The 25,206-nt window shown below is 53.1% G+C and overlaps 1 protein-coding gene and 1 long non-coding RNA gene across 23 annotated transcripts in view; one reads left to right on the forward strand and one right to left on the reverse strand.

Annotated features, from left to right (window-relative positions):
• Positions 1-908: 908 nt before the first annotated feature.
• LOC129483539 (voltage-dependent L-type calcium channel subunit alpha-1C) overlaps positions 909-25,206 on the reverse strand; it is a 630,682-nt gene continuing 606,384 nt past the window's right edge. For 12 of the 22 annotated variants that reach the window (XM_055281126.2, XM_055281127.2, XM_055281120.2 and 9 more), the window contains 10 exons: positions 23,240-23,342; positions 17,475-17,576; positions 14,903-15,030; positions 14,257-14,391; positions 12,338-12,690; positions 9,444-9,572; positions 6,325-6,431; positions 5,897-6,000; positions 3,383-3,715; positions 909-1,272 (listed from right to left, as the gene is read on the reverse strand). In XM_055281126.2, the coding sequence (XP_055137101.1) occupies positions 973-1,272; positions 3,383-3,715; positions 5,897-6,000; positions 6,325-6,431; positions 9,444-9,572; positions 12,338-12,690; positions 14,257-14,391; positions 14,903-15,030; positions 17,475-17,576; positions 23,240-23,342 (1,794 nt within the window). In that variant the 3' untranslated portion in view covers positions 909-972. Of the gene's footprint in view, positions 1,273-3,382; positions 3,716-5,896; positions 6,001-6,324; positions 6,432-9,443; positions 9,573-10,068; positions 10,174-12,337; positions 12,691-14,256; positions 14,392-14,902; positions 15,031-17,474; positions 17,634-23,239; positions 23,343-25,206 lie in introns of all 22 variants that reach the window. The other 10 variants (XM_063639851.1, XM_055281112.2, XM_055281125.2 and 7 more) reach the window with 2 other exon arrangements.
• LOC129483542 (uncharacterized) lies at positions 14,343-23,767 on the forward strand. The gene is made up of 5 exons (XR_010120931.1): positions 14,343-14,412; positions 15,578-15,721; positions 16,484-16,612; positions 17,572-20,010; positions 23,259-23,767. It is a non-coding gene; the product is annotated as an uncharacterized lncRNA (long non-coding RNA).

Genomic DNA, 25,206 nt, shown 5'->3' on the forward strand with positions numbered 1-25,206 from the left:
TAAAACTCTCCTGCAGCGGCTTCTATTGAACCTCCGTGGAAAAAGGAAACCACAACCGTTTAAATAATACAAGAAAACCAAACCCGATGTACATTGGCAAAAGTGAAAACAGAAAGGTGAGGGCGCTACAGGACTTTGTAAACACTCTTCTTCCTCCCCTCCCCCTGGGAAAACAAAATAAAACATAAAAAAAACCAAAACCAAAAAGAAACTGCAACATGCTGTCAAGAAAAGTGTCAAACCACAAAACAAAAGAGCGCTCAGCGGAAGCTCAGCACCACCTGGTCGGGCGGAGCCGGCGGCCCCTTCCCGGCGGCGCAGCTCCTCCCTCGCGCTGCCTGCGGGCCGGCGGCTGGCCGGGAGCTCGGCGTGGCCTGTGCCGGTCGGGGGATCCCATCGCAGGTGGGCAGGGAGCGGTCGGAGTGAGCGGCACCGCTGCCGGCCCGACGCCCATCCCCAAAGCTCCGCGCCCCAGGCGGCCTCCTCCTCCCTCTCCGGGCCAGGCTGGGGTCCTCCTGGAAGTCCTGCCCCGCTCCCTTCTCCAAATCCGCAGGGCCCTGGCTCTAGGGAGACAGCGAGGCTCGTACAGAATATGTGCAAATGGTTTCTACAAGCAGAGTCGAAAGACACCCGTTTGCTGTAGGGTCCTTTTGGTGAGGGCGCGCGGGAAGCCCGGGTGCTCTCCCCGCAGAGGCGCGGCCGGGCCCGGGGCCTGCGGGCTGGGAGAGGACAGGCGCCTTTCTCGCGCCCCGGGACCCTCGCCGCCTCCTCTCCCCGCCTCTGCAGACGCAGCCGGGCGCCTTCCTCCCGGAGGGCGGTGCGCGCACCCAGGCTCCGCGTCTTGTCCCAACAGAAATGAAAGAAGACGCTGTTCCGGTTAACTCCAGGTCACGAGAACAGTGAGGCACTTCTGAAACGAACCCATTAGGAACATTGAAACAAATAAAAAAAGCCCGCATCTGGCAGCGCCCACTACAGGCTGCTGACGTAGACCCTGCTGTCCTGGAGGTCCTCCTCACTCAGCCGCCCCCGCGCGCGCGCACAGCCCGCGTCCTCTTCGCCCCCGGCTCGGTCCTGCCCCGCGTCCCTGCAGTTCACAAACGGTAAGAGGGCGCCATTGGGGCTCTGTGGGGCGCCCCCGCTGAGGATGTTGTCGGCCGCGCTCTCCATCTCCTCTATGGTCATGTCGCAGGCGTCGGCCAGCTCCTGGGTGGTGACCTCGATGAACTTGGGATCTTGAGCAAACTGCCCCAGTCCTTCTGAAATCAAGACCTGAAGGGGCGGGGTGGGAGCCACGAAGAACCAAAGGAACATTATTCCTGGAGCCCAGCTCTTCCCTTGAGGGCTAGAGCGAGGGGTATCTGGTGGGTCACTTGGGGAAGTGTGCGTGTGTGCACGTGTACGTGTGTGTGTTGGGAGGGGCGCCCATGGGGAACAAGTAGAGATGGAGCATCTGCCAAAACAACTAGGGATGTGCAGGCCAGAGAAGTTTTGGCTGGGGTGGTCAAACACTGTCATCAAATATAGAAAGACTTGCTTATGGCCCAGCACGGTGGCTCACACCCGTCACCCAGCAGTTTGGGAAGCCCAGGCAGAAGGACTGCTTGAGTCCAGGAGTTCGAGACCAGGCCCAGGCAACACAGGGAGACTTGGTCTCTACAAAAAATTTAAAAACAATTAGCTGGGCGTGGTGATGCACAGCTGTGATCTTAGCAAGGCCAGAGGCTGAGGTGGGAGGATCATTTGACCCCTGCAGCCCCAGGCTGCAGTGAGCTGTGATTGTACCACTACATTCCAGCCTGGGTGACAGAGCGAGACCCTGGCTCAAAAAACAACCAAAACCAAACCAAAACAAAAACCAGAGTAGGCTTGGCTCTCAGAGGGGCCGGGGGGCTGCCCTGCTGCTTTATCAGCAGATCCCAGCCTGCCTCTCTCCTTTCTGACACCCACCGAACCTTTACACTATTCTTTCAGAGAAACCATTCTCCCCAGTGAAACTGCTGAGACAGGCCCACTGCCCATTGCCTCCTGCTGCTGCCTTTCCAGGGGTGAGGTATCTGTGCATACACGGCACATGCCCCTGCCTTGCTTCTGCTGGGAAGGGCCAGCAGGTGACCATTAAGCTTCCCTGTCTTCCCTACCGGCTGCTTAGTGCCTGGCTATGGGAAAATCGGCTCCTGAACCAGCGAGTAGGGGAAGCTGAGCGCAGCCTGGCACTCGCTCCTTCCAGGCATCTGTTTGTTTTGCTCCTTGCCCACGCCACTCATTCTCTCCTTGCCCTGCTTAGTTTTTCTTTGGCACTCCTGACCTTCCTGATGTGTTATATGTGTGTGTGTTTATCTGTCTCTCCTCACCGTGATGTGAGCTCATGAGAGCAGAAGCTCTGTTTCTCAGGTGCGTCCCTGTACCTAGAACAGGGCCTGCACATGGTAGGCGCTCAGGGGAGGTCTTTGAAATGAATGCAGGATGATCGAGGCCACAGGAATACCAGACTTTGAGAGGTAAACCTTGGGAGCCACCTGGTTTAACTCCCCACCTCCTGCACGACAGCCTGATGCCCAGATGAGCACAGTCTCTGCTTGGCTATGTCTGATGATGGGGGGCTCACTACCTTTCAGGCAAGCCCCTCTCATTTTGGAAGAGCTCAGTTGGGAAGGTCTTCCTCATGTGAGCTGAGATCTGTCTGCCGGTGGGCTGAGCCAGTTGCTCTAGGCCTGCCACCCTTGCACCCTCCAAAGTCACCTCCTCTCCAGGTTTTCTTCCCTAATTCCCTGAACCGGTTCTCCTAGGAAATGGTTTCTAGGAACCTTGCCATCCTGGTCATCCTCTTTTGGGTTTGTTCCAGTGTGTCAAAGGTCCCTAATAATGTGGTGCCAGGATTGCACTAGATGCTCTGACCAGGCAGAGCACAGTGGGACTGAAAACTCTTCTTGTTCTAGACTAGTGGCTCTCAACCTGGCTACACATTAAAATCATCAAAGAGCTTTAACAATCATTAGTTAATTTGTCCCGGGTTTCCAAAGCTCCCCAGGTGATTCTCATGGGCAGTCGGGCCTGAGCACCTTGGATCTTGCCTGTCTGTGAATAAAGGCAGCCAGGCTCACATTTGCATGCTGAGCAGCTGCAGCATAAGGGATAAGTTGCTCAGTGGTTTCTGCCGCCCTCTGCAGTGGGCGTAGCCTCGAGAGAGCCAATAGCATCTTGTGCAGTCATGGCTTTCCGCACACCAGCCCTCCTGCAGCCCTGAGAGGGAGGGTCTTTCCGGCTCAGATATTGACGGCAATGAATTTGGCAAGAGCCGGGTGCTCCCTTCTCAGCCCCACATGCAAAGTCCCCTTGTTGCCCGTGGCCTCTCCCCCCTGCCCATCTGCGAGTCACCTACCGCTTCCACCAGGCTGCTGGCACTGCCGTGGAACTGCCTTCCCGGGGCCCCAGCCTGGCTGGGCACCATGAGGGAGACGGGCCGGGCTCTCCGGGCGGCGCTGCTGCCCCCGCCACCGGGGGTGGTCTCAGCCCAGGAGCCGCAGTGGATGGATGGGAAGCTGCTGTTGAGTTTCTCACTGGACTCGACCCCCTCCAGCCGCAGGGTGGGGACGGGCTGTGGGGGCCAGCCTCGGCTGCCAGGTGTGGCTGGTGGGGTGGCAAAAGGCCTGGGGAATGAGGCAGGGGAATGGCTTCTCTGGAGGAGGGGGCTCAGGCCTGCCACTGCCAATGCCTGCAGACACACAAGGAGTGCGGGTTAATAGGAGTGGCCGACTCCAAGCAAGGCAGGCCCCTGCTTCTGAGCAACCACTGCTTGCAGCTGCTGTGTCCAGCCAGCTCCACCTGCCTGGTATTCTCATGCCATTGTTTTCCCCTCTCGGTCCTATCTCAACCTGGCATGACTTTCAACTATCTCAAAATACATCTTAAGATCATCTGGGTCTGAAGTGATCTCTTTCTCCTATAACTTCTGAAAGCTGGGACTGGGTGGGGTCATGGTAACCTGCTTTTAGCCCTGGCCTGGTCACCTGTCAGCTGTGCATTCTCTCGCTCTTGGTTTTGTCCTCAATAGAATGGAGAGCAGGGTGAGGCCTGCATGTCTGTAAAGCCAGAAAACGAATGCTGTCTATCCATCCGCCCTGCGAGGCTGGTGTGAGGTTCAAGTGCAATGAGGTCTGTGAAGAAGCGCTGTGCACCTCACAAAGAGTTGGGAAAACCAGTATTTGTGGTTTTAGTTCTTACAGTTAATGGGGCCATTCATAATGCCCTGCCAGTCTCTAGCTCAGGTTGTCTTTGAGCCATTGTTAAATCCGGTGCTGTATTGTGATTAAAAGATTCAGGGCTGGGAGCAGTGGCTCATGCCTGTAATCCCAGGACTTTGGGAGGCCAAGGCGGGTGGATCACCTGAGGTCGGGAGTTCAAGACCAGCCTGACCAACATGGAGTAACCCTGTCTCTACTACAAATACAAAATTAGCCAGGCATGGTGGCGCATGCCTGTAATCCCAGCTACTCGGGAGGCTGAGGCAGGAGAATCACTTGAACCCGGGAGCGGGAGGTTGTGGTGAGCTGAGATCGTGCCATTGCACTCCAGCCTGGGCAACAAGAGCAAAACTCTGTCTCAAAAAAAAAAAAAAAAAAAAAGTCACACGGTACGCCCTCTGTCCCTGAATATTCTTGAGCATCCTTAGGGTAGGGACCAGGCCTGCCTGGCTGTTGCCAGGACGACCTGCCAGGGCAGAGGCTCTGCAGGGTGAGCTGCTCTGATGGGATGTGCTCCTGGGAGAGAGCGACACTGTGGTGGGGAAAGCCCACCTCTAGGGTCACAGAGTACAGGAGGAGAAAGAGGTGAAGAGGAGAGTTTCGTGCCTACCAGTATGACAAGAACAGATAGGTGAAATCAACTTCTAGAAATCTTTTAAGATAGCACACACAGTGTCCCCACATCCTTCCACCTCCTGCCCCGGCCCACGGTTGTCCTCAGCCTGGGGCTCCTGGGTCCCTGGGAATCTGAGAAAAGTGTAAGGCCATATTCATTATTTCAGAAAGCCCAGTGGAAGTCAACGCCACACAGGCTAAGAAAACCTGTTTATTTCTTGGAGCTTAAGTACTATCAACTCAGCCAGGCCACACTGGCCATCTCATGCTGATTATGAATTTTGATTGGCAGTTGAATGCCTTTGGGTACAAAGCATAGGTCCATTTAAAACATAGGTCCATGCTATAAAAGAGGGTAACTTTAATAAGGTCAGAATGTTGGGAAACCCAGGTTTAGACCTCAGTTTGCCTGGAGTTAATAGACTGGCCTTAGATAACACTGAAGTTCAAAGATATTAAGGTATGTTTGGTCCTGGCATCTTGGATTTCACTATCTCAGCTGGAGTCAGCCATGCCAAGAGACATTTCATTTATGGAATCTCCCTGGACCTGCTTCCCATGGATGTCATTCCCTACTCTTGACCATGTTGCTGGTGGGTTCTTTAATCACTTCTGTATGTCACTGGATGGATTTTTGTGCAGCAAAATTTCCAGGTATGTTCAAACTCTAGGTACAAGTACATCTTCCTGAGTGCCCTGCAGCATCGGCTAGTGTCAGAGGCATCAGTGGCATCTGTGGCAGCCTAAGAAGAAAGCTCAGGTGGAACCCGCAGCTGTGGGTCCTCAGGATCACACAAAGAGCTCCTGTGCACCAGCACTTCCTAGGCCCCGCCTGTGATGCTTTAAACCTTGCTGTGGCTCTCACCTGCACAGGAGGAGTGTGAAGCCCTACAGGGATGGCTCTTAGGGCAGGGGCAGGACATGCCAGCCATCTGAGATAGGCAAGACCCACTGAGCTCTTCAGGATTCGTCCGTCACCCTGGGGACTGTCTGGCCTGCTAGCAGGTGACGGTGGCCTGTCCAAAAGTGTGAGCTACCTGATGATGAACCAGATGCAAGGGCAGGACTGTCTTCTGAGAGATGTCTCCCCCTCGGTCCTTCTGTCGCTTCAGACATTCCAGGTGGAAGGAGGCCCTTCGACCTGCGAAGCCAGCCAGAGAGCCAGGATCAGGGCAGGAAAACAGGGCACTGGCCTGTGACAGTTTACACCCTGGTGGGGTGCCAGGAGCAGTAACTATGGCCCGAGACACTCCTCCTTTCCCCTCCCCTCATCTGAGACGTATTCTGGTGTCCAGGGTTCATCCCTGCACACCTGGCCTTTGGAATGTTGTCTCCTTGCTTTGGAAATGCCCCCACTGTGTGGGGCTGGTTTGAGGCAGGCCACAACGATTTCCCAATCATCCCTGACCAATGTTCTCTTGGGAGTAACCGCGGACCACATCCAGAGAGCACGGGGTGCATTTACCTAGTGAGGCAGAGCGGAGGAAACCCCTCTTCGGAGATTGCTGGATGTCCCTCTTGTCCTCCTCTGGGAGCGTCAGTTGCCGATTTTCGTCATCCTGGTAGGAAAGCCTGGAACAGAGAGCTCATGGGGCTTGTTCCTGGAGGCTGAGAAGTGGCCACCCACAGGGACAGCTGCACCCCCGGAAAGCACTTTGCTCTGATCCTTAGTGAAGGGATGCCCACTTTGTGCTTACATGCAGGTTTGGGGAATTGCCACCCCAAGAAGTTCTGGCCTGCCCCTGGCGTCTTCCAGGCCTGCTCAGTGGGAGCTGCCAGCTCCTCACCCGCAGCCTGTCTCATGAGCCTGCAGTTCTGACTTGGGACAGTGAAGGCACTCTGGGGTCAAAGGTGTTGAAGCGGAAAGAATCCAAGGCCCATGAAGTGCTTTTGGGGAATGGCCTTGGCTCCCGTGTTTGCATGAGCTGATGCTGTTTACCCCAGTGACCCTCAACTTTAGCCCAAACTTATCCCCACCCTCCGATTTCTCCCTGCCCTGTCACCCCGCTCATCAGCAAGAGCACATAAGCAGCTGCCTACCACCACTCTACAGTCACTCAGTAGGTGAACAGCAGGGCTGTGAGGGACCTCAGGGGACATCAAGCCTATTGCTTCCAGGCCTTTGATGGAAACTCAATGAGTAGATTTGACAGCTTCTCATCACGCAGAGACACACCTGATGGAATGAAACCTCATGCCCTTTGCTTACCCTTAGTGCATGCATTGCTCCCTGGTGAGTCCTAGTCCACCACTTTGGTCTGTTCTATTTTTATTAAAATTTTGATTCACAATCTCTGCTGGGTCAGGCTGCAGTTCAAGAAGCACAGTTGCATTCCAACCTCATTCCCAGATGAGACCACTGACTCACTGGTCCCTGGTGCCACCCCACACCTCTGAAGGTGACTCCATGCCTGCTCATGGCACAGCACAGAGACTTGGATAATTTATAGATGTGCAGGAAGGCTGGTTGAGTGCAGACCGCAGTATTTATGCCTTCAAGACTTGCTCTTATTCTCAGCTAGGTAAGGCCTCCCTATTATATTTTCTTCTTATGCAAATCGCCGCCACTCTTGCAGACCCAGTTTCCATTTCACCTTGTGCATGGTACCAGTTCAGGTCACCCTGCCCTCAACCATCTCTGAACGCCTGTACCCCTGGGGATTGTAGCACTCTGGGGGTAGTGAAAAACTCTCCGTGTTATCTTCCTCTCCTGAGACCCTCTTAGTTTCCTAGTTTGTGGAATTTCCTTGAGGATGGTTCTTAACAACCTAGCAGAGTGCCTGGTGCACCAAGCAGTCTAGAATAACCGAAATAGGTTAAACTACATGCTCTTCCTGATTTCTAGGGCAGGCGGTCAGGCATTCGTGTTTGTATTCTCTAAGAATCAATTTAGAGACTGTTATCTCATAAGGAGCTTCAGGTATTTCCCTTTTTTATATTGACCGTGTTTCACTGAGTCAGAAAAGTAGAAGGCCTGTCACCCCCACCGCCCCATTTTGCTGATGGGGACACGAAGGCACAGGGCAGGTGAGTGATTTGTCAAGAGCCGCTGGCTGGGACTCTTTCCATGCTTTTCCTTAGTCACTTGATTCTTCTTTCCGTGCTGGGGAAAAGGAGGCGCTTCTGCTACTCTTCCCATCCAGTTCCTGACCAGAAAGCACTGGACCCCAGGAAGCCTCGTGCTGTTCTGGCCTGGCCACCGCTCTCCCCACACTCCCCACGGTGGGGGGCCTTGTGCCCCCTCCCACCACCTCCAGCCACGTTTCCGGTCTTCAAAAGCCTGCAAGCCTAGTCCTTCCTCACTCTGAAGTCTTTTCAGGAACTGAATGGACTGACATGGTAGGAGGGGTCGGTGAGTGCTTCGTTCCTGCCCTGGGCCCCCGTGGGGCTCCTCCCTGTCTGCATCAGCAGCTCCTGGGTTTCCTGGCGGGGCTGAGAGAGGACACCCCCTGCATCGTGCCTGGCCACGCTTAACTCTGCTGCTCTTCCAGAATGGGACAGTGACTCCCAGCAGGCGGCACAGCCCCCCAGCATGCCCGGTTCTTCACATGCCTGCCCTCCAGCTCAGAAAATAATAGAAAAGTGAGAGCTTCTCTCTAAACCCTTGGAAAAGCGTCCATCCAAGGAGCAGGCACACCTGCCGCTGGCCTGCCTGTCCCTCCAGAGGGCCCATTTTCAAGTGGCTGCACGCAAGCCCACAGGGCCCAGGCATTACCCCCTGGGGAAAACCCTATGCCTCAGTTTCCCTTTCTACAAAATTGAAATGACGTATACCCTCTCTGTCTCAGAGGCCTGTTGTAAGTCACAGATACAGTAACAGATGAGACAGGGCTTTGAGGGTGAAAAGAGCCAGAAAAGCTTTGGAAACACTGTGTCTCAAACTTCTCTGGATGTCGCCCACAGTCACAAAGACGTTTCACAAGGAGACCCCCCGATACATCTGTTGGCAATTAAGCAAGTGTTTCACAGCACAGTGCTTACCTTTGTGACATTTGATGCATTCTGATAGTTTCTACTGTGCTGTGCTGAGCCTGCTTTTAAGGACTAGTCATCAGTGACCAAATGAATGTTACAACCTTCTAAAGGATCTATATCTGCAGCTAAAATACTCTAAGAATTGCAGCAAGGACAAGAAATCTCAGGCCTGGCTTTGCCACCAGTGCCCTCTTCTGGGCAGCTTTATTATAAGCAGTGTCTTGAAACACTTGTTTAATTGTCAATATATGTATGTGTATACTGAGTCTCACCAGAAAATATATTTATGACTGTGTCTTACAGCCTAAAATGTTTACAAAACAATGTTCAGAAATTTTCCTGGCGAGGAAAGGCCAAGCTAAAAAGGGCATCATGTGTGTGTGTGTGTGTGTGTGTATGTGTGTGTGTGTGTGTGTGTGTGTGTGTGTGTGTGTGAGATGAGGGCTCCCATTTCACTGAGGAGATGACAGAGGTGGTGCGGATGTTTTCTCTGTGATCTCCTCTCCTCCTGCAATCAGCCCCAGAGGATGGATCTCAGGGACCTTCCCCTGCCTCCCCACATTTGTTCCCACACTTAGGTCAGCCTCAGCAGAGGGCAGAAGAGCTCACATCTCTGTGGAGAGCAGGCTGGGCTCACTGCAGGCCTCCGTGTCATGGTTCATCTTCACTTCATAGGTCTCATCCTGAGACGTCTCCTCCTGACCCGCCATGGCTGCCTGGCTTTCCTGGGAATGGCACCTACAATATCCAAGATGAAGAAAAACATCAGGAACTGCCAGCCCTCCTCCGCTTCCTTCAGCAAGTAAAACGTCACACACGCACACACATGCATGCGTACACACGGGCACAAACATAAGCACACACACGTGAACAGGCATACAGTTGCTGGTGCTTTGTTCTCCTGTGATTGCTGATGGATCCATAGAAGTGTTAAGATTAGGGTGAGGGTCCCATTTGGGAGAAGGATGTCTGCTGTGGATCCAGGGAGATCTGAGTCCTGACCCCAATCCACTTACCCTCTGGTCCAAGTCACTTGGTCCACCTCATGCCTCAGTTTCCCTATGAAATTGGAATGACATATGCCCTGCCTAACTTAGAGGCTGCCCCCCACTCACCTCCAGCTATGACACCTGGGTCTTTGGCATACCTGAGAAGTCCTTGGCATCTTATTTTGATGGTGCCCTTGATTCTGACACTGGCACCCTGGGGTAAAGGCACAGAGAGGAAGCCTCACCTAGAGGGGTTTGCTCTCCTGAGCAGAAGGCAGTGAGCCTGAGTCCCTGCTGAGCCTGAATCCCTCCTGAGCTCCAGATCCTCCCATACCGGGACGTGCCTTTCCCTGCTGGGACAGGGTCTTTTGCTCACAGGGTCATGTCTTTTTAGCTCTGGACCAAGGCCTCTTCCTTTTCCTGTCTGAGCTCAGCTCAGTGCCTCCCTTTGTCTTGCTTTCTATAGACCTCGCATGCTGGGCCCACTTTATCCTCCCTGAGGGCATCAGGGAAAGCTCCTGGTCCATCCTCTCAGAGCTGAGTGCTAGATAGTGCCCTGGCTCTGAGCATCTCAGGCCGGGTAGAAGCAATTCTCTCTCTCTCTCGAGGAGGAGGACTGCAGATGCCACCCGCCCTGCAGCGCAAGGAAAGATGAGAGGTGGAGCTCCAGGAGGACTGGGAGGGGAGGGAGGTGGAGTGGGCTTTGGTGAGGCACGTGGGGAGGAGCTGGAGACGCAGAGCAGCAGCAGGCAGGCAACAGCACTTTTGGGGGCCACCGGGCACAGGACGTGCTGGCCCATCCTCAGCACAAGCAGTGCTAGGGCCTGAGCTGCCCTTAGCCTCGAGCTGCGACACGGAGGACAAGGGAGCTGGGACATGGGCTATGCTCCTCTTCTTCACCAAGCTGAAGCTTGGCACCCTGTGTGTTGTTTGTACCATCTGCAGTGGGCAGAGGGAACCGACATTTCATGAGCACTGACTGTGTGCTGGGCACTGTGCCGGGTGCTTTGCATGTATTTTGCTATGTGGAGAGATGTATCTGTGGGGACAAGGAAATCCCCTGGGGTCTCGTCCCCCAGCTCCTCTAAACATCCCTCTCCCCTTATGTCACAGAGAACAAAGCTTCACATGAAAATGCCCTTAGAGGGTGGGAATTAATTCACCCTGAGCTGCTAAAGACAGACATGGAGCCCTCCTTAAGCAGAAGCTTCATGAGGCCAGAGGGGAGAAGGGGGTGTGGGGACCCAGTACTTGAGTCCTCAAACGCCGTGGAAGGGGAGTGAGGTTGCAGAGACGGATGAGGCCCCCACAACAGGTGCAGGCCCCCAAGACTAGATGCCTAGATTCGATCCTCTCCTATGCAAAGCCAGCCCTTCAGGCCAGCACATAAAATCTAGTGCCCAGCATACTGCCCTGTGCACACAGAAGGCAGCAGTGCAGGCCTCATGAATTGAAGGATGCCCCCAGTGCTGCTTCTGGGTGGCTAAACCAGCCAATCTTGCAGAAAGGAAAGCAGACAGGGAGATGGTCCTTTTAAGTGGCCTGTCGTCTGACACAATTAAATGCCTGGGTCCCATGGGCTTGCATGCAGCCACTTGAAAATGGGCCCTCTGGAGGGATGGGCAGGCCAGCAGCAGGTGTGCCTGCTCCTCGGATGGACACTTTTCCAGGGGTTTAGAGAGAAGCTCTCACTTCTCTATTATTTTCTGAGCTGGAGGGCAGGCACGTCAAGAACCGGGCATGCTGGGGGGCTGTGCCGCCTGCTGGGAGCCACTGTCCCACTCTGGAAGAGCAGCAGAGTTAAGCGTGGCCAGGCACGATGCAGGGGGTGTCCTCTCTCAGCCCCGCCAGGGAACCCTGGAGCTGCTGATGCAGACAGGGAGGAGCCCCACGGGGACCCAGGGCGGGAGGGAGGTCCCACCATCCGGCATGTCACAGCAGTGCATCCTAGAGCACAGGGATCAGAGGACAAGGAGAACAGAGTGGGTCAGGGGTAAGAGGTGCAGTCAAGACCTCCAGGAATGACCCTGTGCTGGGCAGAATGCGCCAGTGCCACAGAGGGCGCCTGCCACAGTGGGGTGCCCCCTCCGGGAGGCTGGCAAAGGGGCCCCAGGGAAGCAGTGGAAACACCATTCCCATCTCAGCTGGGAGAAAGGCCAGGTTTGGGCAGAGACTCGGGAACGGGCAGACGGGATGGTTTCTGTTGTGCAGCCAGAACACAAACATCTGAGGATCCCATTCTGCCACTCAGGAAGCATGGGAGAGGGGAGGGCCCTGTGGGAGAACCAGCGCCGCAAGCCACTGCCGACTTGCCCGGAGCCTGCCACGTCTGATCAAGGGCAGGACTTGGGAGACGGCATAGTGCCTCCTGCTCTTGCTGGAGTCTGGGGCAGCAACCTCCTGGAAGCTTGAGGGACAAGTGGCTGGCGGAGGCCTCCGTCCCCTCCACTGTCTCCTGAGGGTTGCAGCACGTGGGCCGTGTGTGCTGCCTGGGGTGGCCAGCCTCCCGCTTACCTGCTGGAGCTGAGCTTCCACGCCACCTCCTGCACCCGGATGGCAGGGGACAAGGGGGGCCCATGGCCCTCCACAGTGCTGACTGTGCTGGGGTAGCCGGCAGGGCGAGGGAGGCGACCCAGGGCAGTGTTGTTGGCGTTGTTGATGTTGGCGTTGGAGCCGGTGGACGAATAGCTGCTGGGGGTGAAGGTGGAGTCCACCAGCTTCTCGTGGGACGGCGACTCAGTGTCGCCCTGGCTGCTGCCCGCCTTGTTGATGTGCAGCGGGCGCTGAGTGGTGAAGGTCTGGGGGAAGGCGCTCCGGCCGTCGCTTTGGTAGTAGCTGACGTGGTTGCCGAACAGGCCACCGGCCCGCTGTAGGCAAGAAGGAGGGGGGGGTGGAGGAGAAGTCCCTCGGCACCCACCCCTCCCAGAGAGCAGCCTCCACAGCCAGGTCAGGGAAGTGCAGGGCCTGGGAAGGCGAGCTGCCTTCTTTCGGGGAGGCACAGCCCTGCTGGGAGCCAGGAGCACCTGAGGACCTTCTTCATGCCTGGCTGCTCCAGAGAGGGAGGGACCCGGAGTCTCAAGGCTCCGGGCTCCCCTCCGTGGCAGCTGGGAGAACCCACCCACCAGTGGGGATGGGATTGGGCAAGGGGCTGCCGCTGGTACGAGCTGCCCTGGAGGTTTCCAGTGAAGCCCCTGAAGGCTGGGAGTGAGTTTCCAGGGCACGTCTAGGATGGTGGTCCCTAAGAGCAGCCAGCACACTGTGAGGGCGGGGGCTGGGAGAGCGACCAGAAGATTCTAACCAGATTTAAAAAACGGAAACCCAGTGTGCTCACAGAGCTAAAAGCTGTGTTGGCCAAACGGTTTTGAAAATGAAGAATTTCCTGCATGATGGTCTTTTTCCCCTCGGGGGCTCAGAGAGATTTAAAACCAGGAGCCAGTGTTTTTCCCCAGTATTCTTTTCCTTGTCCTGGGGAAGTGGGCAAGTAGCTGTTTGCAAGGTTGTTCGAACCCTTGACATCAGAGCATCCCTGGGCCTTGGTGAGTGAGGCTTTGGTTTCTGGGGTCTTGTCGGGTCGTGTCACCACCATGCCACATCCCTGAGGCCACTCAGTGACGAATGTCTCCCGGTGATGAGAATAAGGATGAGGAAGAGACGGAGCAGGGGCAGGATGGGCTCAGCTTGCCCCCTGTGTTCCACAGCCTGGGAACTGGGCCCGGGGCCGGGAGACAGAGGTGTGAGCAGGGCCCTGCACAATTATGGCTGCACCTTCTCCCTTGCTATAGAAGGATTTGTAACCAAACACCAGCGGGGTGAGGCAGGCAACACAAGTGAGTGATAAACGCCCCTTATTCCGGTACAGCAGCTTCAGTCTCCAGGAAAGGAGAGGGAAAGGGGAGGACTGGAGGGGTCTTTGAGACCTGGAGAACACACGCTATGCTCCATCTCAAAGGGCCACCGCCACCAGGCTCCAGCCCTCTGCTGCCCTGCGGGAATGCAAACTCAATATTGCCAGGTCTCCTGACTTTTCCAAGGAATGCCAGAAGTCTTGATTTTGACCTGAATGTGCCAGATTTTCAAATATTAACAAACAAAACAAGCCTGCAGATTAGATGTGCCCCAGGGGTGACGACTCTGCAACTTCTAATGTAGCAGTTTCTCCTAGGAAACATTTCCCTTAGGAAGGCGGCTCCTTCCCATTTCTCTGAGAGCCCGTGACACTGCGAGCTACCGTTTCCAGGGAGCCCTTCCTTGGGCTGGAGTCAGGCTTGGAAAAGGCAAAGGGGCAAGGAGACAGCTAATCAGGAAGAGCCTGGAAGTGGCCCTTTCCTCTGGTGCAGCGCTTTCCCCTGGACGTTCCCCGCAAAACCCTGGCCCACCCTCTTGCTCCAAACTGAACTTTATAGAGGTTGAGAGTGCGCCATGGCACCACCCACCCTGAAGATGTCATCTTCAGAAGCAGCGGACACAGCCTCCTTCATGGCCTTGTCCAGCTCCTCCTCAGCGGTGAGATCTCCAGAGATGGCCCGTCGGATCTCAGGCCCGATGTCATGCAGCGTGCGCAAGCCAGCCTGGAATCCAAGGGGAGGATGGTGAGGACCGCGCTCCCTGTCCTCCAAGCTCCCCAGCCAGCCACAGCCTCAGGCCAAGGCCTGTCCCTCCAGGGCCCTGGCATCCTCCACCCAGCCAGTCGACCCTCTGGAAGGTTTGTCTGTGTGTGAACTGGGGGCTGGGCTGCCATCTGATGGAAGAATCCACTCGCCTGTCCAGGAGGGAGGAAGGATCATTAGGAGGGGGCACCAGGGGTCAGGGGCTGTCACGGGAGCCTCAGTGACGTGTTTGAGAGATCTGGGGGCTATGACAGCAGGCAGGACCATGGAGGGCAGTCGGTGGGTGGCAGGTAGGGAAGGGCACATCACCCCCTTCTCACAGCCATCTTTGGAAAGGTCTGGAGCTCTCTGAAAAGTTCCCTCTGCAGGGACCTGGCCTCCAGCCTGCTGGGGAGGGACCGAGACCCTGACTGGAGGTCAGAGGCAATGACCAGGACCTCCCTGGAGTGTGGGCCCGCCCCCAGGCCCTCACCTGCAGAGACAATGCGTTCCTCTGGGAGGGCTTGCCCACAAGGCCCTGCTCTTTGCGCTTCTTGAACTTCCGGAAGTACTCCTGGATCAGGAAGGTGGCGTAGAACTTGCCAACGGTGACCTCATCATCTGAGACGTATGGAGAGGGGAGGGGGGGCAAGAGGGGAGCAAGGGAATTCAGTTGAACTTCATTCATTTTTTTTTTCAGCATCCAAAACTTTTTAAAACTTTTTAGGTTTAATTTTTTTGTAGAGGTAGTACGTTCACATGGCTTAAAAAGAGAAAAAGAAAAAACCATAAAAAGGCTTATGGTAAAAAGTCTCTCCCACCACAGCCCTTATCTGCCTAGTCACCACCTCCTGTAGATAATCTAGTTTCTTGAGTATTTTCTCAGAGATTCTTAGTGCAAATTAGTTATGTAAATCATCAAACATATTCTTGTCTCCTGTTTTTTTTATGCAAAATGTAGCCTATCATCAAAATTATTTCCCACTTTTTTTTTTTAACTTAACTGATATTTGCTAACTCTTATTTGAGTCCAGAGCTTCAAATGTCCCTCATCAATTGGCCACTCTTCCAAGTGCAAGTGCAAAACAGTTCAGCTTAGCTCAGAGGGAGGGGCTGGTGGAAGGAGGGCTTTCTTCCCATGGAAGTTTGGGTTTTTCTTTCAAACCAGATTGAGTTTTTGTGCCAGGTGGCTTGGCTGCATCCCTGCTGAGCTGGATACCCAAGATTATATGTGACATCATCAGTGCCTGTCCTGGGAGTGAACCTGATGGTGGAGAAGCCATAAGTTCCTAGAGGAAACATTTCATGCCTGGTGAGGAGCCCCTTGGATCTACCTCCTGGTTCTTTGTGAAGAGAGGCGACGGGCCCAAGAGACAGCTGGCGATTAGATCTGGGGCTGGTGAGGGTTCTCTTCCTCCTACCTGTCCCTCCAAAATAGCCAAATCCATAGCAGTGATGACCCCTCCCTTCTCTGGCAAGCATCCCCTTTCCACGTGGGAGGGAAAAACCCAGGGTCCCCTGTCCAGCATAGTCAGGAAGGAAGAACTGCATGGTGGGACAAGCCTGGAGTCCTAGGTTCCCCGGGGCCTGGGTTTGAATCCTGAATCTGCTCTGGACTCTCCAGGTAACCTTGGGTCAGCAACTTAGCTTCTAAGAACTTTAGTTCCCTGAGCAAACTTCACAGAAATGTTGTCAGGATTCATTAAAATGATGTATGTAAAACATCACATGGCACTGGCGAGATTGTCACTTAGCCCAAGTCCGGCTTTCCCTCTGGCAAGTGGTTCTCAACACAAGTGGTGTCGCCTCTTAAGGAGGGCACAGTAAATGCGTGGGGTGGTTTTCAGTTGTCGGGGTACTGTGGGGGTGCCACCAGCATTAAGTAGCTCCAGAGCTGTCCCTTAAAGTGCAGGCATGTTCTGCAATCACGGCTTTGCACTCTGCATGGCTTTCAAGCTCATGACACACATCCATGATTCTGCTTAGGAGTTTCTGAGCTCGGAACATAATTTCATTTTGCAAATGAACACAGGACATTGTTTTGCATGGTTTTAACATACCTAACAATTTCCAGGAATACAACTGCTGTGTAAATTGATGAAAACTATACTTTGGATTATTTAAACTTGGCCGAGAGAGGTTTGCATTTTGGAAAACTGTATTCCTGATGGCGATGCTCTTTGTGGTGTGTGGGTCACTCACCGTAAGTGTCACATCGTGGTTATTCTGCATATATGTAAGTATGTGTGTGGGGCTATTTATACACACACTTATTTAATATACTTATTTACCCCTTATTTCAAAATGGCAGATCAGAGTGCTGACAGTACTCAATATTGTCTTGCTTCCTGTGAACCCAGCCGTATGTGTTGTAAGTGGGTGCATGAGAAGATCTCATCAGCTAAACGTACCTTCTGGTATAGTTATGCCTGAGTATTTACATATTGGAAACATCTGCTTTTAACAGATTTTATGTTAGAATGAAGGCATTATATTAATATTTTGGAAATTATATGTATAGGAAAGTTATATTATCTATCATTTTCATTCAGGATCATAGTAAAGGCAATATAAACTCTTTGCTAAGGGATCTGGGGCTTGATAGGGTCAAGAAACACTGCTCTTGGAGAACAAAAAGAATGTCAACCAAGAGGGGAGGAATCTCAGGGGATTCCCGTTTCAGGGTTCTTAGAGCAATCCTACAGCAATCAGGTTTATGGGAAACCTATACTTTGTGGAGTTTCTTTAGAAGTTCTGCCAAACCCCTAAGCATCAGGGACTTGCCTGTTACCCTATGTAAAAAGCAGGGTTGCACCAGATTTCCAACCTGACATTCTGTTTCTGAGTTTGTGCAGGGCGTTGCACCTGCATCCCTTCTAACCAATAGGGCTTTCAAGTCCCGCAGGAAGGGTCTGAAGGCAGACCTCCAGCAAGCCTAGGGGACTCAAGAAGCAAGTCTCAGGGAATGCTTCTGCATTCTAAGGGTGCCACAGCTGGAGGAGAGGCAGGCAGAGGAGGGCACGGCCAGGCAGTGGCCAAGGTGCGGGAGTCCAGGAAGCACTCACCACCTGCAGGGGGCACCACCTGGTCCAGCAGCTTCATGCTGGTCCGCTTCCAGATCTTCTTGATGATCGCCCGCAGCTCCTCATTGGCTTGTTCTAGGTTCCCTGCAGGGCGGAAAGGATCCTCAGCCCCTTGGTGGGCCTCTGATGGGCTGGGTCCCTCTGCGTAAGGTAGGAAGCCACAGATGGTGGCATCTGCCCCACGCAACCCTGACTCATCAGTTTCTTGCTTGCTTGCTTCACTTCTCCCCAGTCTTCCCATTTTCCACCTCCTTCCTCTTCCCCTTCCTCTCTCCACCTTCCTTCCTTCCCCCTTCCCTCTCGTGCCCCCTCCAATGCCATTCCTCTCCCCTTCCCCCTGCCTGTGGCTCAGGCCAGCCAGGGGGCCCCTCCACTGGCACTCAGTGCTCTTCCTTGTGGACTGAGCCCAGCCCCTGGGCAGGAACAATGGCGGCCACGCACTCACCAGCTGGAACACGTATGGCCCTGCCACAGGCAGTGGGGGGCTGGTCCCCATGGGTGGCATTTCTCATGGACCTCCTTGGGCAGCCACAGGGAACATGGATGATTGGAGGGTACATCTGTCAATGAGGGCTCTGTCCCGAGTTCCCCCGCTTAGATCCTGCCCTATGCAGCCTCTGGGGTCCTAGCCTTACAGTGGTGAAAAAGGAAAGCTGAGCCTTACAGCTGTAAGGGCAGATGTGGGGGGCAGGATTCTAAGATGCTCCTCACCAGGGTACACATGCTGCCAAAGCCCTGGGCCCCTGACCGTCATAGATTTTACTCCTGAGATTAGGTTATATGGCACACGGCACCTATGACCTAAGACAGGGAGGTTAGGCAGGCCTGACCTAGTCACATGAGCCCTTTCAAGGCAGAGTTCTCTCCAGCTGGCCTGGAAGAACGCAAACAGCCATGTGGGCTGAACTGAGAGAGGCAGCCTCTAGGAGCTGAGGGGGTCCCCAGCTGTCAGCCAGCAGGAAAGCGAGGACCTCAGGCCTACAATTGCAACAGATGAATTCCACCAACAAACAACGTGATCTCCTCCAAAGCCTCCGGAAAAGACCATGGCCTGATCCATCTCCTGGATTTACCTTATGAGAGCCCAGCTTCACCACTGCTGGACTTCCGACCTGCAAAACCATGAGCTACTAACGGGGTGTCTTTTTTTTTTTTTTTTTTTAGACGGAAGTTTGCTCTTGTTGCCCAGGCTGGAGTGCAGTGGCGCGATCTCGGCTCACTGCAACCTCTGCCTCCTGGGTTCAAGTGATTCTCCTGCCTCAGCCTCCTGAGTAGCTGGGATTACAGGCATGTGCCACCATGCCCAGCTAATTTTATATTTTTAGTAGAGATGGGCTTTCGCCATTTTGGTCAGGCTGGTCTCAAACTCCCGACCTCAGGTGATCGGCCTGCCTCAGCCTCCCAAAGTGCTGGGATTACCTGTGTGAGCCACCATGCCCAGCCAGCGGGGTGTCTTTTTAAGCTGAAAAGCTTGTAGTAATTTGCTTTGCAGCAGTAGGAAACCAACACGGGATGTTTACTGCTCTCGCATAGGACCGGCAGTCCAGTATTGTGGTTGAGGGCTCTTGTGTCAGACTGCCTGGGTTCAAATCCACCTCTGGGGCCACAGGGCAGAGTATGCAGAGGTGGCAGTAGAGGGATTGACGGAATCTCGAGCTCCCTGAATGCCAGATCCAAATAGGACCTGAAGGCAGGGGATGACTCCCGAGCCCTCCAGCTGTGCAGGCGATCAATCCCCTTCACGGGAGAGGTAGCTGGAGGTTTCTGACACACGCAGTGCAAGATCCTGACACACACGGAATCCAAATATACTTAGCTTCGGTACTGGGCCGAATAGTGTCCTCCCAAAATTCATGTCTGCCTAGAACCTCAGAATGTGGCCTTAGTTGGAAATAGGATTTTCACCCATGTAATTAGTTAAGATGAAGTCATCCTGGATGAGGGTGGGCCCTACCTGGATGAGGGTGGGCCCTACATCCAATGTGGCTGGTGTCCTTACAAGAGGAGAAGACACAAGACCGTGGAGGCTACGTGAAGATGGAGGCACAGATGGCGTGATGCCGCTGTGAGCCAGTGCACACCAGGCATCGTCCACAGCCCTCAGAAGCTGGGAGAAAGGGTGGAACAGATTCTCCCCAGAGCCTCCAGAAAGAACCAACCCTGCTGACACCTTAGTTTTAGGCCTCTGGCCTCCTAAACTGACAGAACTTTCTCTTGTTTCAAGCTGCCCAGTTTGTGATCATTTGTTACAGCAGACCTAAGAAATTAACATAGCTTCCAAAAGGACCTTTCATTTTTTTATCAGCCTTAATGTATTATCATGATGGTCTGTGTAATTGTGGAAGTTCGCCAATTGTTTCATGTCATCTAAGTATTTTTCATCTCTTCCTTCTATGTTCCAAGAGAGAAGCTTGTTTGGCTGGTGCTGGACTTGGGCTGAGCTCTTCCTTCTGTGTTCCAAGAGAGAAGCTTGTTTGGCTTGGTACTGGACTTGGGCTGAGAGCTCTGCTTCTCTGAGGTAGGTGTGAATTTCTCCCCAATTCCTTCCACGCTGAGAAGTCTGAAGGGTGAGGACTGATGCAAGCCTTATCTTCACAAATGTAGATGTCTTCTCACATTTCTTTCTAGTTGCTTCCAAGACTTGACTTTGTCTTCCTTTCTTAGGATTTTAACAAGTTTGCGGAGGGCCCGTGTCTGATGAAGGCTCACCCTTGGGTGGGGGCATTTCGATTTTAACAGGTTTGCGGAGGGCCCGTGTCTGATGAAGGCTCACCCTTGGGTGGGGGCGTTTCGATTTTAACAGGTTTGCGGAGGGCCCGTGTCTGATGAAGGCTCACCCTTGGGTGGGGGCGTTTCGATTTTAACAGGTTTGCGGAGGGCCCGTGTCTGATGAAGGCTCACCACTTGGGTGGGGGTGTTACAGGCCCTTTGGTAGCTGTTCTGAAATGTCTTTGTGTTTAAAAGATAGTCTGTAATTCTTCACAGGATTGTAGTTCCCACATGGCTGGCTTCTCCTCTTTTCTCTGGAACTCCTGTTTCCTCAGAATTGGGTCCCTGCATTTGATTGGTCAGTCTTTCGCATTGTTACTAGCTATTGGTCTTCCTTAGTTGGCATGTGGTTTGCTTTGACAGTGAACCTTCGACCCTGCTGAATTCTTGCTTCCATACCTCCCTGCCTTTTGTTCCTCTATGGAACAAAATCTCACATCCTTAATTTACATCAATCTTTAAGTATTACAGCATATTCCTCCTGGCAGTCATTTACATCGCCTCTCCTTCCCTCTGAACATAGAGGAATAACACTCCTTGCAGAAAATTTGGAAAAAGTGAAAAAACTAAAGGAGTAAGGTAGATGTCACTGCTGATGTTTCTACTCATGATAATCAGTGTTAGCATACGAACACATTTCCTTCCCAGTTTTCTTCCTTGTTATACACACATGTGTGAATTAAATGTGTGTTTTGGCTGGGCGCAGTGGCTCACGCCTGTCATCCCAGCACTTTGGGAGGCCCAGTCGGGCAGATCACAAGGTCAGGAGATTGAGACCATTCTGGCCAACATGGTGAAACCCCGTCTCTACTAAAAATACAAAAATTAGCCAGGCGTGGTGGCACGTGCCTGTAATCCCAGCTACTTGAGAGGCTGAGGCAGGAGAATAGCTTGAACCAGAGGAGTCAGAGGTTGCAGTAGGCTGAGATTGTGCCACTGCACCCCAGCCTGGCGACAGAGCAAGATTCCATTTCCAAAAAAAAAAAAAAGTGTGTTTTGGTTTTCTGGCAGTCAGAAATAGGCCTATTTACACCCATTTCAGATTGAGTGATTGCATTGGCTACTGATGGTATATTTTTTAAGCCTTTGCTTTTTTTTTTTAATTTAGTAGCAGAACTTGTCCTATTTTTATTTTATTTTATTTTTTCAGATGGAGTCTCACTCTGTTGCCCAGGCTGGGGTGCAGTAGTGTGATCTCAGCTCACTGCAACCTCTGCCTCCCAGGTTCCAGCGTTTCTCCTGCCTCAGCCTCCTGAGTAGCTGGGATTACAGGCGCCTGCCACCACGCCTGGCTAATTTTTGTATTTTTAGTAGAGACGGGGTTTCACCATGTTGGCCAGGATGGTCTCAATCTCCTGACCTCGTGATCTGCCCGACTGGGCCTCCCAAAGTGGTGGAATTACAGGTGTGAGCCACCACACCTGGCCCCTATTTTTATTTTTTTAAAATCAGCTAATTATTTTGACTTGTATCTTGGTGGACTGGTTTCACTTCACGTGAAATGTTTCTGTTATTGTTTTTGAAGGATCTAACTGAGGGAAGGCCCATGTCTGGGTGATTCACGGAATTAAATTCCCAGATGTCGTCACCTTTCTCTAGTCTACCAGTGGAGCAACTGAAGTAGAGGGAGTAAATGGCTCATACTCATGTCATTACTGAGAGAGCAGGGACTCGGATTCGAGCCTCCCACCTGCCCGGGGCTCCTTCTGTTGCCCCGAGGAACACACTGACGGACAGCCTGAGCTTTACGCTGGAAGTGTAGGAAGGGGAAGGAAGCATACTGCTTGTCTCATCTGTGTTTTCTGTAATTACTACAGAATGATTCAAACCAGTGGGTTTGAATCATCTCGGTAGTTGGTTCAAAATGCAGATTCCTGGGCCCCACGCTCAGGGATTTGGTGTCAGCAGATCTGTGTGGGTGCCTGGGACTCAGTAGCTTAAACAGGTACCCAAAGCTGATACTGCAGCAGGTGGTCATTTGACCACGCCCTAAGAAACACTAGACCCTCCAAGGCTGGACACTCTTGGAGAGAAATGGTATCTTGTTAGGTGTGTTTAATACAGCCTTTCCCATAGTGGTTCACAAACTCTTATCCATCATAAAGCAAGCAGACTACCTCACTCAGGCTGCTGCTAGCCCTTAGGGAGCCTTGTGAAAACTAGAAGGGCTCCTCCAGGTGGACGCAGCCCTGAGGGGGCCTGGTCTGACTAGGTGGCACAGGTGAGGTCTGAATCCTCACCTGTCTGCTGGCTAAGAGCCTTGAGCCAGGCTCAGCCCGCACAATGTGTGTGATGACCTCCACCACGGCCACCACTTGTCACTATGTCTCCTTTCCCACACGTCTTCCCAGCACAGTCCTATTAATTTAATGAGTTGAGCATTTGAGACACCCGCCTGTAGCCAGTGTAAGTCCTTTTAGACAGGGGTTGGTCCTGCTTCAGATAACACCCGTTTCCTTCTGTTTTGTGAGCTATACCCTCTGACTTCAAGATACCCCGCAGAATGAGTCCCAGAGTTTCATGGAAAGCTAGAGTTCCAAATGAATAAGCTAGAGCAGGCTTGTCCAACCTGCAGCCCATGGGCCACATGCGGCCCAGGACAGCTTTGAATGTGGCTCAGCACATATTCGTAAACTTTCTTAAAACATTGAGTATTTTGCGATTTTTTTTTTAGTTCATCAGCTATCGTTAGTGTATTTTACGTGTGGCCCAAGACAATTCTTCTTCCAATGTGGCCCAGAGAAGCCAAAAGATTGGAAACCCCTGAGGTAGAGGCAGGGAGACCATTGAGGAAGCAAAGAAGTCATGAGCAGGCTGGGGCCCCGCGATGTCCTGGAGCGCAGGTTACCCCCGTATCCCCGCTCGGATGCTGTCTGGGGCAGGAAGTTCCCTTGAGCACTTTGCAGGCTGCCGAGCTCCTCTCTGATTGTCTGCTAGACCTTCTGAGTGTCTCTCCCAGTGCCCACGGGTGACCTTACCTTCTGTTTTGATCCTCAGGGCCGTCCTGACCAGGGCAAACAGGGTGGCATTGAACATGACTGTACCGTCGCTGTTCAGAGGCATGTTCATGGAGACCAGGCGCTGCAGGGGAAGAGAAGCGAAGCTGGTGATGATGGCAGACGGTGCTTAGGGGACCACAGAACACCGTGGCAGAGTGATATGGTTTGGATCTGTGTCCCCGCCCAAATCTCAAGTTGAATTGTAATCCCCAGAATTGGAGGTGGGGCCTGATGGAAGGTGATTGCATCATGGGGTGGATTTCTCATAAATGGTTGGGTACCATCCCCTTGGTGAGTGAGTTCTCATGAGATCTGCTTGTTTAAGTGTGTGGTCCCTCCCCCTTCTCTCTTACTCCCTGTCTCTCCATGTGATGCACCTGCCTCCCCTTTGCCTTCCACCATGATTGGAAGCTTCTGGAGGCCTCCCCAGAAGCAGAATGCTAGTGCCATGCTTCCTGTACAGCCTGCTGAACTGTGGGCCAATTAAACCTGTTTTCTTATAAATTACCCAGTCTCGGGTATTTCTTCATAGCAGTGCAAGGATGGCCTAATACTCAGAAGATGCTGGGGGAGACACACAGCTTGTGTGGGTGTTACTGGAGTGGGCAGGGAGTGAATGCTCCCTGAAGCATTCCAGGGAGAATCTTGCCTTTGCCACAACTACTTTTGATCCTCACGGAGTGGGAGAGGTATGAAATTTGTCCTCATTAGGCCCTCACTTCCACAAAAGGATGTGAGGGCCACCCAACTTTGCGCCCTGCTCGAAAGTCTGCTGAGGCGTGCGGGTGTACTCTTCACTGGCAGCAAAGACCGGCTGAACGCCAGCACGTGCTGGGAGCCCACCTGCCAGGCAGCAGTCTTCGTAGCCCAGAGAAGAGAAAGGATCACAGGAGCTCTGCCTGCAGGAGATGCTGCGTGTCCTCTCTGTGTATTGACAAATATGCTTCTGCATCAAGCTGGAGCAGAAGCTTGCTGACACTGGATAGGGCTGTCTTGCCCTCTTCTTTCCTAGCACACCCCCAGAACAGGCTTCCCTGGTACTGAGTTCTGGTGTGAGGCCTTCAGCACGCACTGGGTCATGATGAGCAAGCGCAGTGTGAAGCTCACCACGGCGTCCATGCCAAGGGCATGCTCAAGGGGGGCTATTCATCAGCTCACACGGTGACCTCCTGCTAATCTCAGTGTCTGGAAGGAAGGGTTACACTTTTCCTGAGTGACCAGATCTTGGTGAGCCTCATGGATGGTGTGAACTGTATCGTGGCCACTGGAACGTTTCGCACCCAGGCTTCAGCCTGCCCAGGCCCATCCAGAGGCCACAACGGATACACTTTAGCCCCCTCCAGGCTGCACCCCTCCCCACCCTCGCCTTGCATGGTGTTTGTACCTTGCATTTATTTTATACTCCTTTTTTTCTGATATTTTCTATGCCCTTGAAAATCTCTTAAAATCTGTTTTTTTTTTTTAGGGGGGGCAAAGTGGAGGCACAAATACAAATGAGAAGAAACTCAGTGAACAGAGCACAAGTAGAAGGTTCTAGGTTCCCTCAATCTGCATTTTCCATGAGTGGATTCTCATAGAGCTGAATCCTCCTGCCATCTGAGTTTCCTCCTCTCTCAAGCCCTCTGGTCTCCCTTCTCCCAGCTCTCTGTCAGCTCATTATTGCCCCAACAAGGAACGCAGAATCGCCACGGTGGAGAGGAGGGGAGAAATGGAAACGACACTTTTTTGGGGGGTCATGGTCTCACTAAGGAACCCGATTAAAGTGAGAAATCCTCTCCCTGGTAAACTTTGTATTTTAGTGATTTTATGTACAATTTTAGGACTCACAGACCCCTGAAGGCAATGCCTGGGCTTTCTAATGGCCCTCCAACTCCAGGAAAAGAATGCCAAAACCCTCTAGCGTAGGCTGGGAAGTCTCCCTCCCCAGGATGCCTGGATGGTGCAGT

Source organism: Symphalangus syndactylus, chromosome 5, assembly GCF_028878055.3.
Source record: "Symphalangus syndactylus isolate Jambi chromosome 5, NHGRI_mSymSyn1-v2.1_pri, whole genome shotgun sequence".
Taxonomy (NCBI): Eukaryota; Metazoa; Chordata; class Mammalia; order Primates; family Hylobatidae; genus Symphalangus; species Symphalangus syndactylus.